A 19,948-nucleotide genomic window follows, 5' to 3' on the forward strand; every position below is an offset into this window, starting at 1 on the left:
TCCTGTAAGTGACTTAAAGCACCCTTTCTTCCACCCACTCACTTGTTTGTCCGAGTCTGGGTCCAGTTAACCCTAAACCTGACAGACAGAACATTACAAGTGTCTGACTGCTGGATCAGTCAAAACATTTTGATTAAGATTCCATGATTCTTTGTTTTTTTCAAATCTCCAAATGTTTATTTGTTCATGTTCCCATTTCAGAAACACTCAGACATTCAATTATGTAAATTCAAATAACAGCTGGACGAAATGAGGTGTCGTAGTGGCTGGTAGTGATTACAGTTAATGATTCTGCAGAACCAGTTTCCAATCTGTCCGGCAGCTGTTGGATGGATTATTGGATGTTGGATCTTATTTTCCACATTTGGACCAGGAAACGTGTAATATCATGTGGTATGATTAATTTAATTAACAGCATGTCGCAAAATGTCTTGTCTAGACAGAGAGAAATAAAAAAAAAAAAAGAAATGAGAGAGAGGCAGCGAGAGGTCAGCGTACTGACTGTCCTTGCACTGATATCATTAATGGACATACTGACAAACAAGAAAAACACAGAAATGGACTAAATAACATGCGTGGCAGCCTTGGTGAGGCAGCCTTTCAAGGCTACAACAACAGTTCCCTGTCTCGCCCCCGTAAACACAATCCACTGCCTAAAACACTCCTGAAAGACAGGCTCACTGAAGCTCTTATATCAGTGCCTTTTGTTTGGACGCTCAGTTGTAAAATAATGAGAAGAAAAGACGAATCATCTTCTAAAAGGCCTCTAAACAAGACGGGTGTTTAGCAGCCGGCAGCGGAGAGGGAGGAACAAGTAAGGCTTTCACATGATTCTTCATTTAATTCAAGCTTTTATTTTTGCAATGTCCAATTAGGGATTCGGCAGGGTAATTAAATGTTGATGTGTTTTGTCTATGGATACATTTTGTAGAAGTGTATTACTCACATAGCTGTGAATAACACACGGCCAAAGTTGTGAGTTTTTAAAGCCTAACGAAGTCATATAACAGTAGTTAATAATGTTCAGTTCAGTGGGTCTTTCAGGGACAAGAAACCAGTGAAAGTTACATTAGAAGGTAATGCTCAGGAACCTTTTTACCCGACAGTACAAGCAGAGAGTGACGGGTGAGGCCTGCGGCTGTGTGTTCTGAAAAGACAGCAGGCAGGGGTTGGACAGGGATGACATTCAGCCGACCTGTAACGAGAGCTCTGTCCATTATCATTCCTGCTCCCACTTTGTGCACTTCTGGCTGATTCATCTGGCTTTGATCAATTTGATGGTTGCTCACTGTTGAGGGACGCTTCTTCCATTGTCCCCGCTCACTTAAGCATCAGCTCTAAAAGGAATCGTAATAAATTTCAAGGAAACTGGAGCGAAATAGACACTCTCTTTAATACTCCCCCCGAGTGCTGAAAATAATTATAATCATGTTTCTGCGACGCCCCCCCCACCCTCATCACAGATACTTTTGCAGCCTCACTGGACTCCAGCTGTGTGTGTGAACACACACTCTCACCTTTTTACAGCTAGTGACATTTACTGGTCTCATCAAACCTGCTGTTGAGGCCCAAGGATAACTGTTAAGTGCTACTGCTGTGCATAACAAAGCCCAGGTCTTTGTCTTCCTCAATATCCAGTGTGGGAGGACAGATCATCTCATTATGAGGAACATCCAAATAGCATAACACCATGTCAGTCTGTGTAAAGCCAGCTGTTTGATCTTCAGAAACCAGTCGGGTAATGAAGGGAGAGAAATACAGAAATGTTTCATAAGAGAGGATTAAGGCAGATAACATGGTTTTGGAAGTGGGCACAGAGAGAGAGAGAGAGAGAGAGAGAGAGAGAGAGGCCTGTAGAGTAGAGTAGAAAGAAAATGTTTGCATAAGTAGCTCGGGTGATGAGGGCCTCTTTGAGATCTATCAGAGTAGATTTGTCTCAACATTCATTTCCACAAATACAAAAAAATACATTTGTAAACTCACGGAAATATCTTGCAAATATAAAACGGATCTGCAAATACACACATTCAACAAATAAAAACATATCTGTGAATACATTAAATGAATTGACTAATAAATGAAAAGCATTCGTGAATATCTTCCTATCATTTACAACTTTCAATCAGACATTTGTGAATCAGTTTTCTGTCTGTGAAGAGAAGAAGCATTTGCGGATCTCAGTTCTACATATTGTGGATTTGCATTTTACACACAGAGTTTTGAAACAAACTCCCCGGCAGTCTGAACGAAAATCCACTTGTATCACTGGGCCACTTTCGAAAAAACGTGCGATCGCACGCTGACAACGCTATTTCCGCTTTTCAAAGTAAGAGCACACAGTCTTCCATGAGCTTTTTTTCCCCCCAAAATAATGATTGAAATAAGATATTCACAAATGCTTTTCATTTATTTGTAAAATTAACAGAATGTATTCACAGATATATTTTTGTTTACAGAATTTGTGTATTTGCAGATCTGCTTTATATTTATGAGTTTCCAATTTTTTTTTTTGTAGTTGTAGGTGTTTTATATTCACAGATTACACATTTACACACAGACTGTCAATCTGTGAGACAAATCTACCTCTGCAGAGATCATATGTATTCCATGGCCAAAATTTTGTGAATGCCCAGTTGGGTTAGGACACCTCTGTGCATATATTAGTTTTGATGTGTGGTGGCACATGTCTGGGCGAAGGTCCAACAAAGGGGAATCTTGATGCTGCCATGTAAAATTATATTTTAGATAATTGTGGCATCAGTTTTGGGGGAGGCGCTCTCCGCTCTGCAACTTAAGAGAACAAATGCAAATACTCACAACACAATGGAAGTGTTTCCAGCGGGCACAAAAAAAGTGCTGAGGGAGGAGGAGTTTGGAGTCCAACCCGGGGCCCTTTGCGCCCTATCATCCTCTCTCTCTTTCTCTCCCCCTCCCTGATTTTCCTTATTGTCTCTTGCTCTCTCTCTCTCTCTCTCTGTTTAAATTAAATAAAATAACTTAAAAAGTCAAACGTGAAGAACTTTTTGTTGTTCAATGCTTTTACTGTCATGATAACGCAAGGCATTGAACAACAAATGCATCCCGACCAGGTTCGTCCCCTGGAAACACTTCTGTTGTGAGTATTTGCAGCACCTCTTGTCAAACTGATATGTTTTCTTGTTTGTGTTTTGTCTATATGTTTTCATAAGCTGCAGTGCATTGAGCTCTTTGGGTCACCGTACAACACCCCAATTTGAACAATAATATACTTGACTTTGTACCAGTAGTTTGTGAAGGCTTCTTTCCCATTCAAACAATGCCTCTGAGCACAAAGACAGCTCCATAACAGTTTGTTTTGAAAAGACTTAACCCCTACAACCCCACCCAACACCTTTGAGGTGAACTGGAAGACTGAGGCCTTGGTGCTGGACCTCACTTCTTCTTCTGTTGTGGCAGAATGGAAGCAAAAACCCTGCAGCCAGGATCTAACATGTGGTAGGAAACCTGAACCCAAAAGAGTGGATGCTGTTACAGTAGCAGATTAATGCCCATGACTTTGGAATGAGATGATCCGTTACTGTATGGGGTGTGTAATGAGCTGCTGTCCACATACTTTTGGCCGTACAGTGTGGTTTCCTATGACTCTCGGTGTGTGAGTGAGTGTGGTCATTTCTCTATTTCTGTGACAGTTCAGAGGAGGGAGTTGTAGCAGCAAGAAGCTTTTTAAGGAGTAAAAACAGAAGATTTGCAACTTCTTTGTTAAGACAATTTGTTGCTTTTCGGCTCCCGTTTGATCCCCTGATGTTTCCCTATCCTCAACATTTATTACTGATTTTCCAATAACACAAACATTGAGTCAGGCGGGAGATTTAAATGAAATTGTAATGATCCCTGAGGCTAAACTTACCACTGCAGCAGGAGAAGATACACATAGAATGAGAGTGTGATCAGCGCATACAGAGCAGACTGGAGGTTAGAAGAGAAAGTGCAGTAATGAATAACAAGCTGTTCAGTTTAATGGATAAGTGGATGAAAGAGCACAGCTGGAATATGTTTATGTAGAGGAGTGGGGTTGCTGATGATGACTGCCTGAAGTCACAGAAATCATCATCATGAAGATGCTTTTTATTTCTTGACAACAGGAAAGATAAATGACAGAAAAACTCTGCAGGGGTTCTCAGAGTGTTGAGTCAATTCTATCTCCTTAATTAATCAATAACGTGGCACGTCACTGCAACATTTTCCCTGAAGCTTTATCTGACCTTAAGATGATGAGAAATGAATATTGATCATGTGTCGAGGTGGAAATATGAACACACACACACACACACACACACACACACACACAGAGGCACGCCAAGCATAACAAGATGATTATTTCCTGAACTGTTTACACCATCACTGGACAAGTTCGCTCTGTCATTATGTTGTCAATAAATCCCCGCATGACTGTAAAGATTAAAACGTCACAGACGACAGTATGAACAGGCATCACACAGTTTTATCTCCAGGGCTCCAGGGCTGGCAGTAGTGGTCGGTTGGCCACCGCTTTGGACCAGGCTGAAACATCACTGACAGATATTGTATGGATTACCATGCACTTTGATACAGACATTATTCCTGACAGCATGAATAAGTAATATCCCTTCAGGTTAGTGAGTTTATGACCAGATATTTACAAAACTAATGTCATTCCCATCAGCCGCAGCTGTATTTCGCGTTAGTGCTAATTAGCAAATGTTAATTTGCTGTCATTATGGGTTGCCACCTGTGATGTGTGAAAAACCGGGACACTCGGAGGGGGTGGGAGGGGGGTTGGATACATTATATTTTTTTTGGGCATTTATTTGTCAGGACAGTAGAGACTGACAGAAAATGCAGGGACACAGAGCTGGGGAACGACATCCAGCAAAGAGTTCAGCCAGGCAGGAGCTGAACCAGGAAATTGCATGCTGAGGGTGTCTGCGCCCACTGCGCATGCGCCCAAACCAACCCACCCAATTCACGGGGTCATGGATGTGGTGGCAGTCACTAGGTAATAAAGCGAACACAGGATTGGACATAACTAGGAAGAAAACAGAAAAGCAGTAGAAGGAAAAAAATTAGGTTTTACTTGAAAGTATGAAATTCTAAATTAGAAGTGCATTTTCACAAAAAACAGGACAATTCATGTCCTGGGAAAGAATATTGATTTTGCGGGAGAGTCGCTCCAAAAAGAGAACAATCCCAAGACGACCGAGCCAGGTGGCAACCCTACGTATGTGTCATGCTAAACTAAAACAAACATCCCCTGCATTAACATTGTCATGTTACATTAGTTCACATTTAGCTCAATGCACTGCTACCTAAGTGCAGCCTTACAGAGCCACTTGCATAGCTGTAGACTCAGTGTACGACCTGCATCTGCTGCTCTCCAGGTGAGCTCACAAAGCAGTGGTATGTCGGCACATGTCAGACTGTAACGCCGCTTCATCACTGTCCTGTTTCCCAGCTTGACTCACATCAGCTCTCCGGGAGAGCAAGAATTTTTCACCTGCACTCCTACAGTGAGAGGACATGACTGAGCCTGTTTCTGTTTTAATTCATCATTATAAATGATATTAATATAAATAGTTTGACTTTGACTTCGACAGCATTGAGGGATAGACTGATGTATTTTTTCCTTAGCTGAACCTTATCCTGACGCAAGATTTTTAAAATGTCAGTTTCTTGCCAAACTACTTTATGAATGTGTTGTTTTTTCAATTTAGCCACAAAATACAGCAGTATGTTCCTGCAGTGGTGGAGGCTGCATTACTAGGACTTTTTCACACTAGCGCCAACTAGAGGATAGGAGTGCTGGAGGCTGATTTCACAGCCGCAGTTTCAGGACTGTATTTCTGGGACAGTAGATTGCAAAAAACTGCCATTGTGCTAAGGGGTGCATGTTGGGCAGTTTGTGTAATCAGCATAATTAATTAAATTAATAATCAGATAAACTGAAGACTGAAGCACATGCTATGACCTTTGCAGTAACTAGCTCTCGACCAGACATTTGAAAGGCTGGAGAGAGGCGGGACACAAGGACGACTCTGGGGACACATTCCAGATTATATAGTGTATATGAATTTTATACAATAATAAATGACCCTCGCAAGTGTGTGCAACAGCGACAGGTGGAGGCGGAGGAGTATGAAAAGAACCTCAATGATTCCTGAGAGAGAGAGAGAAAGAAAGAGAGACATGACTTTACCTGACCCTTCAATACTCATTACACACAACATTAATACTGATTTAATAGTAATTTCCTCGCCGCTATAATTTAGTGGTTTAATGTTGCTAATATAACATCGGGCAATACTAAATTCCTGCAGTAGTTTCAGGACCATGCACAGTTGTGTATTATTAATAATAAGATTTGATTTTATTATTATAAATGTTGTAAATGGCTAAAAGTAATAAAGTAATTAGTTCGCTGCTCTTGACATTTTTATAAGAGCTGTCTTACTCACACTAAGATTGCCGTCCATCTTCTTAGTGAAATGCTGTTGTCCGCTCCCTCAGGTGGCAGTGCCATGATAAACCAGGGTCCTGAAGCTGCAGCCTCGGGTTCTGCTGGAACACCCTACTCACAAAATATTTTAGGGAAGCATCCAGAAAGCTTGTGCTGCTCACTATGATGAAAACAAAAGACTCAGTGCAGCTCTGTCACACTTTCACCATTTCTTTTAGCCTTTTTGATTCTCATGCTCCATCTCCTTCCAACTGAGTCAGACAACTCACAGAAATGAGGCAAAGAAATCATGAATCTTACATAACTGCAAAGCACAGTAAAAGCAGTGGATTACTATTTCACTTTTTACTTAATATAGAAGATTTTATTATTCTGCAAACATATAGTCTACTTTGTGATTGACAAAGCAAAGAGGGATGAGAGGATTTTGGATAAAAGCTCAGTGCAATTATTATAATTATCGTCAGTCTGCAGCCTGGCAGGAATTCTGACTCATCGCCCAGATCACAGAGTATTTCTTTCATTTTAATTATGATGATCAGAAAATATTCTTTTTAAAATGTGTTTCAGGTGGAACTAAACTTTTTGTTGAAGGAGAGAATACTCAGATAAGATCTGGGTGAAAGGTCACACTACCTTCACTGTGCCAGAATTTCCCCCCAAAATAAGACATTTCTGGTACAAAACAAAACCTGATACTGCCTTTATACTGACCTGCTACACTTACTTGCCGTCTAACCTAAAGGAAACTTAAACATATGGTTCCTGTATCTGACTGGCCTCTGCACTGGAGAAACTATTCAGCACTGACCTTTATACATAACCTGCAACGCTTTATTTTGAAGAAGAAAAAAAAAAATTCATCCTAAACGAGAAATAAATGTTATAAATATGTTATAGAATGTATTCAGTTTAACTTTCTGATACATGTAGACACTCTGTTACAACTCTAATGTTTTAAAACAAATGATGAGAAAACTGTTTAAAGATTAATGCTTATTTTTCGTGTTTTATAATTTCAAGCAGAAAGCGAGTTCTCAGGTTTAAAAGGTTCTATTTGCATTTGACCTGTTTAAAAAAAAAAATACAAATTTACAAATTTGATAGGATTTTGATTTTGAATACATTTAGGGTATCTGTCATTTTCATGTATGGAAGAGACCTGGTCCACATATCACTTTTGCTATTTGGAATGCAGAAACTGAAAGCAGGAAGCTGAAACTGAAACTTAAGCTCAAATATCTCAGATCGAACCGTTTAACAGTGTAGTCATTTGATTTTTGTTGCTTTTGTCGACACAAACGGAAGAAATCATCTTGCTGAAATGTCAGCATGTGTTTTCAAATTGATGAAGATGTTTTCTGAATTTCTTTGTGTCTTGTCCATTTGCATGTGTTTTCTTATGTTGCGGTGCTTCGGGCTGTCAGGGCCACCGTAGATAATATTTCTTTGGTGAACATCTGGAGGAAGATGTATGTGATTACTGATATTAATCCTTAACATGGAAGACAACCAACTGAAAGTAGCATTAATGTTACATCCACAATCAGTGCTTGACCATGTTAGGTTAATTCTTGGTGGATTGTAGATGAATTTTCTCCAGTTTTTTCTTCAGATAACATGTTTTGCTCAGTAGCTGTGATTATGCAGATGTGTGTGGGTAGTTGCAGACTCTGCATTCAAACATGAATAATTCATTTGTCATTTTCAAAGGTTACCTCTGATTCAATTTTCATTATACAAAATAGGTTGCCAATGAATCATTTTCCTCATGGATAATCAAAATGTATTACTGAGGCTGAATCTTGACCCAACCTTAAGCATGAGCTCAACAAACGTTTAAATGATATTAAACTATAAAACCTCATGTGAGGCTGGTAAGTGGTTATTAACATGTGGCAAACTCCAGATGACAATACTGATGTCTAGGCAGTTGTAGTTTCCATGTTAATCAGCTTTTCAATCTATACAGAACGCCGTGGTTGGGAACTATGAACGCTACCTCACTGACCCAGTCGGACTGCCCAGATGTGAAAGTCCCCGTCTCTCTCTTCTTCACCATTGGATTAGCGAGCCTGGCTGAGAACTTCCTGGTTGTAGTGGCTGTCATACGGAACAGGAACCTTCATTCGCCCATGTACTGCTTCATCTGCAGCCTGGCAGCTTTCAACACTATCGCCAGCCTCACCAAAACCTGGGAGAACCTGATGATTGTGTTTGCTGATGTGGGACAGCTGGAGAAGAGAGGTTTCTCTGAGACCAAGCTGGACGATGTGATGGACTCCCTGCTGTGTATGTCTTTCATTGGCTCCATTTTCAGTTTCCTGGCTATTGCTGTGGACCGGTATGTATGTAATGTATGTACGTATGTATGTATGTGTGTATGTATCTATTTATGTATGTGTGTGTGTGTGTGTGTGTGTGTATGTGTGTATGTATGTGTGTATGTATGTTTGTGTGTGTGTATGTGTGTATGTATGTTTGTGTGTGTGTATGTATCTATTTATGTGTGTGTGTGTGTGTGTGTGTGTATGTGTGTATGTATGTGTGTATGTATGTTTGTGTGTGTGTATGTGTGTATGTATGTATGTATGTATGTGTGTATGTATGTTATGTATGTGTGTGTGTGTGTGTGTATGTGTATGTGTGTATGTATGTATTTATGTATGTGTGTGTGTGTGTGTGTGTGTGTGTGTGTGTGTATGTGTGTATGTATGTATGTGTGTATGTATGTTTGTGTGTGTGTATGTGTGTATGTGTGTATGTATGTGTGTATGTGTGTATGTGTGTATGTGTGTATGTATGTGTTTATGTGTGTATGTGTTTAAGTATGTATGTGTGTATGTGTGTATGTGTGTATGTGTGTATGTGTGTATGTATGTATGCATATATCCATTGTAACTCCATTGTAAGGGAAAAGGAAAGCAGAATCATGTGGGCATACTTCAGGCTGTAAACAAAGAGTTGAGTGATGGATTTATTTGATCTGATTGCTGATCTGATCAATAACAAGTTCCTCTGCTCATATTTAAATTCAAAGCATCAGGTCTCTATAACTCTGGAGACTGTTCACCTGTAGTCTGTGCAGCAGATTATTATGACTCATGTTACATTTTGTTGCTAGGCGACATCTAGTACTTGTAGTAATCAAAGGGGAGCAAAGGGAAAAGTGCGGTGATGTCAACCAGTCCTCCAACCTGAACAACCACACAGGTATTTTTTTTCAAACCTTTGATATGACCCATAGGAGCGTCTCACAGACTGTGCTGACAGTTTACTATCATCACGTCATGGCTTTGTTAGGTAGAGGAAAAAATCGTGATTTGGGTTGAAATAAGTACTTCCTCTCTTTAAACTACATCACCACACCTTTCCCTTTGCGCCTGTCATAATTACTACCACCACTAGATGTTGCCTAGCAACAAAACGTAACTATTGGTCATAACAACCAGCTGCACAGATGGACTCAAAAGAAACTCAGTGTACTAATTATGATTTGAAAAGATGAAAAGTGTTTTCATTTACAGTTACATCACCATCTTCCATGCACTGCGGTATCACAACATCATGACAATGCGGCGCACCAGGACCATCTTGGGTGTCATCTGGACAACATGTGGGGTGTCAGCCATACTCATGGTGAGGTTCTTTCATTCCAAGTTCATCATGATCTGCTTTGTCGTCTTCTTCGTTGTCTCCTTGGCGATTATCTGCTTCCTCTATGTGTACATGTTCATGCTGGCACGCATCCATGCCAGGAAGATTGCAGCTCTGCCCACCAGCGGCGGGAGGAAGTGTCGGCACCGGCGGCGTTGGGGCAGCAGCATGAGAGGGGCCCTTACTCTCACCATCCTGTTTGGGGCGTTTGTGGTATGTTGGGCGCCGTTCTTCCTCCACCTCATCATCATCATGGTGTGCCCCACGAACCCGTACTGCGAGTGTTATCGATCGCTGTTCCAGCTGCACATGGTGCTGCTGATGAGCCACGCCCTTATCGACCCGGCCATCTACGCCTTCCGCAGCCCCGAGCTCAGACAAACCTTCAGGAAGATGCTGCTTGGTTCAAATTGGAAACAGTGCTCATAGAGGAAGCCTGTTTACGTGTTATTGTATCCACGGAAAGCACGCAGTGGCTCATTACCTGCAGAATGCTTCACCTTCACTGGATTGCATATATTTACACCCGGGGGTCAACAACACATAGACTTCTGCTGCTGGTGAGCAGCTGTGGTTGCTCAAGGGCATCATCAGGGAACAGTTCAGTTTCTTCCTTCACTTTTCCCTGCATGGGATTTGACACAGACATAAAGGCTACTGCCACCAGTACCTTTGGTTCCTTAGTGTTTGACTGAGCATGTGTGACTGTTCTGAATGCACCTCTGCAAAAGCGAGTGTTTGTATGTATGTTTTTGTCATTAGATAACTGCCATCTGTCCATCCTCCCCCTGGCTTGCTGGCTGTCTAATCATCCATCCCCGTCAGTCTCTTCAAATCCTCTTTAGAAAAACTCATGTGCAGTGCATTTGCATGAGACGCATGTTTTCCAGAACCCATTTTACTCAAAGAACATGTTATTATTTTCTTTGTACCTCAGCTCCTGATAGGAACAACAGTATGAAAACAGCTCTCCATTTTACCTTTTGCTTTTATTCAGACATATGTACAGTAAATAAAATACCTCATTTTTAAGCAACATGGCCAACACTGACATCGATCTTATTTCATTTTAACTGTAACTCACATTAATATTTCTGCATGCCAACACTTTACTATTTACTAACATGAAATATGTCCCCACAGCTGTTATCTGAGCATGCAATCAGTAATCAGCATGTGGACTTCACGCCTGTCCAGCTTCACATCATCGTTTCAGTGGTTTTGCTGCTGTTTCTGTGGGAACAAGAACTGAGTGCTTCCCCATCAACAGTAACAAGGAAGCCATGTGTCATATTACAGGTGAATGAACATGGAGCTGTCATTCTTCAAACCCACAGGGACAGGAAAAATATATGTGGATATATCATTGGGTTTTAATAAAATGTATACATTTGTGTGCGTATTCATACGCTCTTCTTTTGATCTCACAGTAAGGCAGTTACGATACAAAACAGAAACAAATGTCCTTTTAATACTATTTCTTCATCTTTTCATCTTGTCTATCTGCATAAAATGCTATGGATCTGTCTGAAGATACAAATAATACAAATAGCCTGTTTTTATTTGTAATAAATATTAATATGTAACACTGCAAAACAAATATTTAATATTCGCCATGCAGCGATTACATTTTGTTCGTAAAGCAGTTCCTGCTGATGGTTGATTTTTGTGATGAAGTTCTGTCGAGCTTCTCAGTCGGGAGGTAAGGCACCACCAACACACACTTACAGACAGCACTGTGAAGCTATTTCTACATTCAGTTTTTACATTTGAAGTGTAAACTTACGGCGTGTTTACTGACTTTAATACATGGTATTAAACTACGACGGAGTCTGAAGGCCACATTGAGAAAATAATTTAATTTTAATTTTGAGAATAAAATCATAAAGTCATAATATTATGAGAATAAAGTGGTAATTTAAGGTCACATGTTGTTTTAGAGGAAATATCAGAAGAGCAGCAGCGTTAACTTGCTTTAAGATGAGGAATGTGGAGGTCTACTTTAGCAGAGGTTTCACAAATAGTAGATACTTCATCTTTTGGCTCATCATCATCATCATCATCATCATCATCATCATCATCATCGAAGAAACGGAGTCTCTTCTATTGTTAGACAGACAACCAGCAGCTGCCAGAAGCAGCTCAGCCTGCCACTGACTGACCTTTCACCTGGTTGATTGGTTGATGTAATATTCCTAAAAATGATGTGTTTTTTTTCTCTCAAATTCTTAATTCTTGTAACATTAGGACTTTATTCTTGTAATGTTACAACTTTTTTATTGGAATATTATGACTTTTTCTTGTAATTTCAGATTTCTTTTTTTTCCCTCAATGTGGCCCTAATACACCGTCGCATCAAACATCGTCAGGCTATCCAAAAGTTCAGTAGCAGCCAACCTTTCCCCACTTACAAATAACAAACAAGGTAACATACTTTTATGTCTAAGGCCATGAACAAATAATGTGTGACTTGTTTTTCCGCTTGTTGGAGGTGTAAACATTCAATCCACCAAAGGGACAGTCAGTTTGATCATCAGCGTTTCGGCTTAATTCAAATAAACTTTTTCTCACAGTGCTGGTGTCCATCTGAGCCTAATGTTGTTCTAATTGACGTACATGCAGAATACATTGTGTGTTCTTGGAGATAAAGGGAGCAGATCAGGACTGACACCAAAATATCTTCCTCCAAAACGTAAGATTCTGCAAATTAACACATTTCTAAATGTGACTTTAATGTAAATGTAGTGCATACTGTCACAGAGTATCCCTCTAAAGACCTGATCATACTCCAAAATAAACGTGGTCAGCTGTGGACTTGGATCTGGACAGTGCACATGCTGGTGCTCCACAGAAACCGTGAACTGGCGTTGACATTTTTAGACTCATGATGGACAATTACTAAAAAATCAATGCAGCAGAAACAGAAGTACTGTCTTTTTTATTGAACACATTCTTCTTCATTGTCAAAACCTGGTGCCTACATTACCCACAACACCACCGGGCTGCTGAAAATACAATCAGTGATGATGGGGGGGGGGGCAGTTGCAATACGTCATCCAACCAGATTTTTTTTTTTAAACCAAACTGTATTTTAGAAGCACTGTCCTGACCTTTTGTTTGAATTAATCGCAACATACTTAGTTTAACTCATAGTTTTGTTGACTTCTAAGTGACATGGTTAGCATGTGTAAAGGTCAGTGTGTTTAGTTAGCACGTGTTGTTCTGTCATGGCTGACCGGGTGGCGACTGTCCCCATACTAAGCATCCAAATCAAAACAGTACCATCAAAGTATTTGTCAACATTTTAGTTCTAAATAGGCAAAATATGCAGCTGAATTTGTCCCAATAATTACAATAAAAATATAATTAAATAACAATAATTGTTAATTTTAACGTATAACAGAATACAAACAATTTTGGGAATTATTTCGTTAGCCTCTCATGGCTTTATAATATATTTGCTTGTTCTGTTTATCAAAAGCAATAACATAAATAAATTGTGAATATTTTGACTCAAGTTGTAGTTCTATGGCTAAAAACAAAACTCAATAACTGTTCTTTGATAAATATTATTAAATATATATATAAATGATGATATAATATTATCATATAAATAAATAATTTCATATTTTTATTGTAAACAATACATATTTTCAGAATAATATGCTATTGAGAAAAAAAGCAAAAGTTAATCAGTGAAATTTAATGTTTTTTTTAATATGCTGCAACAGTTGGGGTCAGGTGCAACATCTGAATTCTTCCATTCAAATTCATATTCTGAATGATTTGAATGTCATGTGTAATCATCTTTTAATGGTATGGGTTATTAGATGTAAGTAAGTTTAATATGTAAATGTTTGGTTGTTCTAGTCCCCTCTCTCACCTAATATGTTATGATAGTAGCAGCTAATGTAGCATCAAGCAGAGATGAAGTTCATGTCTTTCTAATGCCACACCCCCAGATTTCTTTCATTTTTAAACTTGTAGTCCTCAGACCCTGACTGACGCTGACTCAAGGGACTTCACCTGAGGACATGAATCAGACATTTATCAGACTTTAGGCTGTTAACTTTTAGGCTTTATACTTTTTTCACATATGCAACTACAGACTTTGTAAAAGCAGCCAAAGCAACAGGTATCATATAAACATGGGTAAAGGCACACAAGATCTATTAGGTTCTCTTCAAAACTTTACCCAGGTGTTGTTGACTTCACTGCCTACACCAGTCGTGCACAACCAACACTGAGTAGCCATCATGCGCACACCAATGCATAGTTAAAAGAAAGTATATAAGTGCTCCTACACAACAGCGTCAAGGTTTTCTATTGACAATAGTGAAAAAGAAAAAACCTTTATATGTACTGTGACTGTGTGCACAGTACATATACAGATGGGTGAAAAAATAAAGGAAAAACCAACATAAAGCATCTTAGTAAGATGTGGGGCCACCAGACCAGCTTCAGTGCTCCTTGGTGTTGATTCTACACGTCTCCGGTTCTTCCTAAAGATATTCCCTCATTTGGTGTTTTGATGATGGTGGTGGAGAACGCTGTCTAACACGCTGGCTCAAAATCTCCCATAGGTGTTCAACTGGGTTGAGATCAGGGGCCGGTTTCACAAAGACAGACCTTGACTGTGTCTTAGATATGACAAATAGTCAGACTTCAGATAGACAGAGTCTAAATTCACCTGTTGCGCAAAGCAGTTTAGTTCAGCTATCTTAAGCCGGGCTGTGTTACAATGAATTCTGGGTAAATTAAGACTTTTTTAAATTTGAAAAAAAAGGGCCGACTGAGGAACCGCACCCAGCAGCTGAGCTCCGTTTACCCTCAGCAGAAAATGTTTGTCATTAGGAAGAATTCAATTCAATTCAATGTTAGACAACCACACATTATGAGCCATGTTTTATTGTTTCTTGTTGCTGGGTGCTACTGGTCAGTGCAGGTGTCTTTGATTGTTACCATGGGAACATTGGTCTTAGGCCTGAGTTAGTCCGGGGGCAAGGTGTCTAATGTGTTTGGCTTAAAATGAGTCAGTCTTTGTTTTCGTGAAACAGTTTAACTAACATTGATCCATGAGCAACATTAAGACTGGACCAACACTACACTCCAGTCTGAAATATCTTTGTGAAACCATATTACATTTTTATAATATATTTACATTTTCATACTCATCAACCAGTGACAACTCGTGACCCCACTGTCATCCTGCTTCTCCACTCATTTTTCAGGCATTTCCTTTGTCTCCTGTCTGTATGTGAAAAAAAAAAAAAAAACCCCGTCAAAAAAAGTGATAACTGTTCACTGGTTCCTCTCAGTCTGTGTCTCTTAGTACTTACCTGTCAGGTCGCAGATGCTGGTGCAGGCGTTTCTCAGGCTGCAGCAGCAGATGATCTCCTTAAAAGTCTTCCTCATCTCCTGACTCCTGAAGGCGTAGATGAGCGGGTCAATCACAGAGTTGCACATGATGAGGATGAGGTACATGTTGAAGTGGGACATGAAGCACACGCAGTAGAGGTTGCGCGGACAGGAGATCATTAGGATCAGGTGCAGGAAGAAGGGAGCCCAGCAGACGATGAAGATCCCCAACAGGATGGTCAGTGTGATGGCGCCCTTCATGCTGGCCCGCTGATGAATGGAGTTGTAGCCGGGCAGGGCCGCGATGCGCTTGACGTGTGAGCGGGCCAGCATGAACATGTGGCTGTAGAGGGAGGCCATGATGAGCAGCATGGCGAAGAACATAGAGACCAGGCAGATGATGACGGGGGTGGTGTCTGAGTACACGATGAAGACGATACCGCAGCCCGTGCAGAAGGTCCAGATTCCCCCGATGATGCAGCCAGCTCTCCTCACTGTCATGATGTTGTGGTATCTCAGCGCATAGAAGATAGTGACATACCTGTAGATATTAACATATAATCATGTTCTTAAGTAACCTATGATTTTCTACAAACCTTTGGCCAATCGCAGCTGATGTCGGGCATCACGGGGCTGAAATGTAGAGACAAACAACCATTCATGCTCACATTCATACCTACGGACGATTCTGTACAATTTCACAGAAACAATGTTCTGAGGTACTGCATATAGTTAGTATCAACTCATGTACATTTTAAAGAGGTGCTCGGGTAATTTTGTATTGCAGTTCTACCAAATTGGGAGACTTGAGAGACAAAATTAAACAGAAACTAAAATTACCGTCTTACGGTTGTATGCCTCTGCCAACCAGCCAAGTTTCACAGGGAAGTTGACCTTTGACCATCTGGATATGAAATGTCATCACTTCATTCTATCCTTATAGACATTTGTGTTATATTGTGTCATAATTAGTGTATGAATCTGTGAGTTATGGCCAAAAACTTCTTGTGACCTGTGAGGTCATAGTGACCTTGACCTTTAACCTTTGACCTTTGACCACCAAAGTCTAATCAGTTCATTGTTCAAGTAAGCCAAAGAGGTGCTCACTGTGACTTTTACCTTTGACCCCTGACCTCCAAAATCTAATCGGTTCATCCTTGAGTGTAAATGAATATTTAGGCCAAATTTAAAGAAGTTCCTTCAAAGGTTGTAACAGAGGAAAGTTCAGTCTGGGGGTCAGCGATCAGAGCAGTACTGCAGTTAGAGGGAGTCCCCACCTTGTGCGACATCACAGCAGAAACACAATACTTAACTGTGACTGTTGTAGCAGCAGTGGCCAAGACATCCAGAATCTTAGTCCCTAGTATGGCTAAAAAAAAACGACTGGATACTACATTTCCCATAATGCAACTTCATAGTAATTTTCATTAGACCTTCACTGCCTGGTAAACACTCACACCAGTTTCTGGCTGGTTCCTGTTAAAATTTTGAAGTCTCAAGGTGAAGCTAAAGATGACTATGATGACATCATCAGGGTACCCTTTTAGAAAGAAACAAGACATTATATGGTAGTTATAGTGTGGTATAAACGTTCTTGATTACAATTCAATCTTAATGATTTACAGAGATCCATTTAAACCCAGATAAAGATCCATCTATTTGTTTGTACTTGTTGAATTGTATGACTGCCAAAGATCTGAAATCACACAAAAAGACAAGTTGTACATTTTTGCACATTCAGCTGAAAGTCCAAGCACTGACGACAAAGGCGGATGGGATTAAAGAACATTATGCCCCAGTATTCATGTATTGGAATCAACTGAAAGAGAACCTGCCTCCATCATCCTGGTAATTAGCACAAAGTTACACCTTCGTCTCCAGGACCCTCCCAAAAAGATATTATTACATGTCAGTTCTTTTCTAGGAAATTATTGGGAACTGTGGGACCTGAAGTTATTATACTTAAGTTAGCTAATTACATTGCTCAAGCTTTATTTTTTACACAAACCTATGTTTTTGTTGTTGTCATTGTTTTCATATAACATTAACATTAGCCAATCTAAATGGGCGAACTTTCACGACAAAACAGAGCAGTGCAATTAGGCACAGTGACTCGTGCGAGTGCATCTTATCAAAAATTCAATTTCACTTAAAAGCTTTGAGGCTTCTCCTGCAGAAATAAGAAGAATGAAGTACAACAACGTGTGTGTGTGTGTGTGTGTGTGTGTGTGTACTGCAGCAACTTGGAGTTTATTTCAAGATGAAGATAGAAGCGCTTGTATATATCCTTACACACCTCCCTCCATCATTACCTGTCCACAGCAATGGCCAGTAGGCTGCACATCGACGCAACGACAGAGATGCAGATCATGGAGTCAAACACGTTGTCCATCTGCCGGATGAAGTGCTCCTCCACCACCAGCTGTCTGTTGTTAAGAAGGTAAATGATGATGGTCTCCCAGGCGTTGGACACACTCACCAGCATGTCTGCCACTGCCAGACTGCAACCACCAGACAAGTCATGTCAGCGTTTTGATCACAGAGATAGATGTTCAGATGTTCCCAGATAGCAAGCTGACACTGATTCAGTGTTACATCAGAATCATCATTGGGAAGGGTTGTTCCAAACATTTTGCTCTTCAACAAACCAAAAACATATTTTATGTTCAACCTGATCTATTTTTCATGATTGAAATTGCATTATTTCAGGGTGGAAACCTGATGAAAAATCATTCAATGATAGTTTTGCTGATGCATCAACATAGAGTCAGTGTTGATTCAGTGGTGCTGCTGTCTGGGGTGCTCACTAACTGAATGTAGAAGCCTGCTGTCCTTCCCAGTGTTGTGCATGAACGCGCTGGTGAATGATGAACTGAACGTATCTGTTTACAACTTATGAAATTGAACGTGAAGGTGGCAGTAGAGAACCAAAAAGCTGCCAAGAGAACACCAGAAGAAGAAGAAGAAGAAGAAGAAGAAGAAGAAGGAAGTGTGCTTTGTTATTGTTTGTGTTGTTGTGAGGTGGTCCGGTTTGTGAAGTGGTCCAATGACTGGGGGCTGGGGATGTAAGCGTATGAGGAAGTTCTTCTGAAAAATAATGTTTTGACTGGGGACTAAGCATAATCGCAAAATTTAATTTGTGTGTGTGTGTGTGTGTGTGTGTGTGTGTGTGTGTGTGTGTGGGTATTGTTTGGAAAAGTTGTGAGTGTTTGAGACTTGTTGTAGCTGAAAGTAAGTCCGCCTTGTGTCCTTTGTGATTGGTATTTCATTTCATTTCACTAATACATGGTGGTATATGCAAGGTAATGCAAACTGCCTCCTTCATTACTAAATGATTTCTGCTGTCATACTGGGAAATATTTTCTAATTTCTTTGATGACCTTCACCCACTTTAGGCAGTCAGTGAAATGTTCCTGCATGGCAGGTGTTAGATCCTCCCGTCACTTTCAATTTAGTTTGCAAACTTTTCTCCTTAGGCTTTTGAAAATAAGGTGAATTGTTACAAACTTGGTTCAAATTTCAAAATTGTGAACTATGAATGTGAACTAGTTCATTATAACCTTTGTGAACTCAACTTTGAGCTAGCTCTTGTGAAGTGTGAACTTGCACAACACAGGCCCTGCAGTCCCATATATCTGACATATTGGCAACCGGCAGGCAGAAGAGAGATGTCCTGACCCCCACACGCAGTCAAGACGCTCATCCTAAACATTCGAGTACCTGCTGTAAATGTCAGAATTTAGAAGTCTGAACACCAACAGAGGAACAGCACATTCACATTCTGCAAAAAACTTAAAACATAACAGTGAGCAGTTGTGTTGATATAAATGTGTTGTTGATGAGAGACAGCAGACTGGTTTTGAGCTGACAGAAAAAGGCTACAGTGACTCAGATAACCAGTCTTTACAACGTCAGGTTCCACTTCCTGTCAGCCAAGGACAGAAAGCTGAGGCTGCAGTGGACTCAGACGCTGGATGGTTGAAGACTTGAAAAACCTGGTCTGATGGATGTGGATGTCTGCTGAGACAGCAGACGGAAAAGTCAGAGTTTGATATCTACCTCGCGTCGACAGTCCAGGCTGTTTGTTTCACATTTTTGGTTCATTAATGCCAATCAATCATGGTTTGAATGTCACTGCCTGAATATCGTTGCTGACAGATGAGTAAAAACAAAACAAGATCTAATTAATGACATGCTTTGTGATTAATTAGTGAAAATGAATCGCATGTCTCATCTATTTGTTGTGAGAGGCAAGTGAAATAATGCACCAAATAATACATTTAAAATAAAGTTTGAAGTATGTGGCACTGCCGTTCCATCAGTACATCTGTCCTTGCATATTTCATGTGTTTCATGTTTAAAGTTTTCCATCGAGGCACCAAACTTGCCGTAGTTTTCCCAGCAAATGTTTGGCCACACAGAGAACAGTACACGCAGTACACACGGTACACACAATATCTT

The 19,948-nt window shown here is 40.2% G+C and overlaps 2 protein-coding genes across 3 annotated transcripts in view; one reads left to right on the forward strand and one right to left on the reverse strand.

Moving 5' to 3' along the window:
- Positions 1 to 8,451: 8,451 nt before the first annotated feature.
- mc2r (melanocortin 2 receptor) lies at positions 8,452 to 11,106 on the forward strand. The gene is made up of 2 exons (XM_023418607.2): positions 8,452 to 8,816; positions 10,000 to 11,106. The coding sequence occupies exons 1-2, from the start codon at positions 8,464 to 8,466 to the stop codon at positions 10,556 to 10,558; spliced, it is 912 nt and encodes a 303-aa protein (XP_023274375.1). The 5' UTR covers positions 8,452 to 8,463; the 3' UTR covers positions 10,559 to 11,106.
- Positions 11,100 to 19,948, reverse strand: part of LOC111664122 (melanocortin receptor 5-like) — a 22,941-nt gene continuing 14,092 nt past the window's right edge. Inside the window, exons 4-6 of one of the 2 annotated variants that reach the window (XM_023418596.2) lie at positions 17,800 to 17,988; positions 15,469 to 16,028; positions 11,100 to 15,380 (exon numbers count right to left, since the gene is read on the reverse strand). In XM_023418596.2, coding sequence (XP_023274364.1) covers positions 15,304 to 15,380; positions 15,469 to 16,028; positions 17,800 to 17,988 — 826 coding nt within the window. In that variant the 3' untranslated portion in view covers positions 11,100 to 15,303. The other variant, XM_087177210.1, reaches the window with a different exon arrangement.

The sequence above is a fragment of the Seriola lalandi genome, unplaced genomic scaffold (genome assembly GCF_002814215.2).
Source record: "Seriola lalandi dorsalis isolate HSWRI2012SDOR001 ecotype SW California unplaced genomic scaffold, Sedor1 jcf7180002054583, whole genome shotgun sequence".
Lineage (NCBI taxonomy): Eukaryota > Metazoa > Chordata > Actinopteri > Carangiformes > Carangidae > Seriola > Seriola lalandi.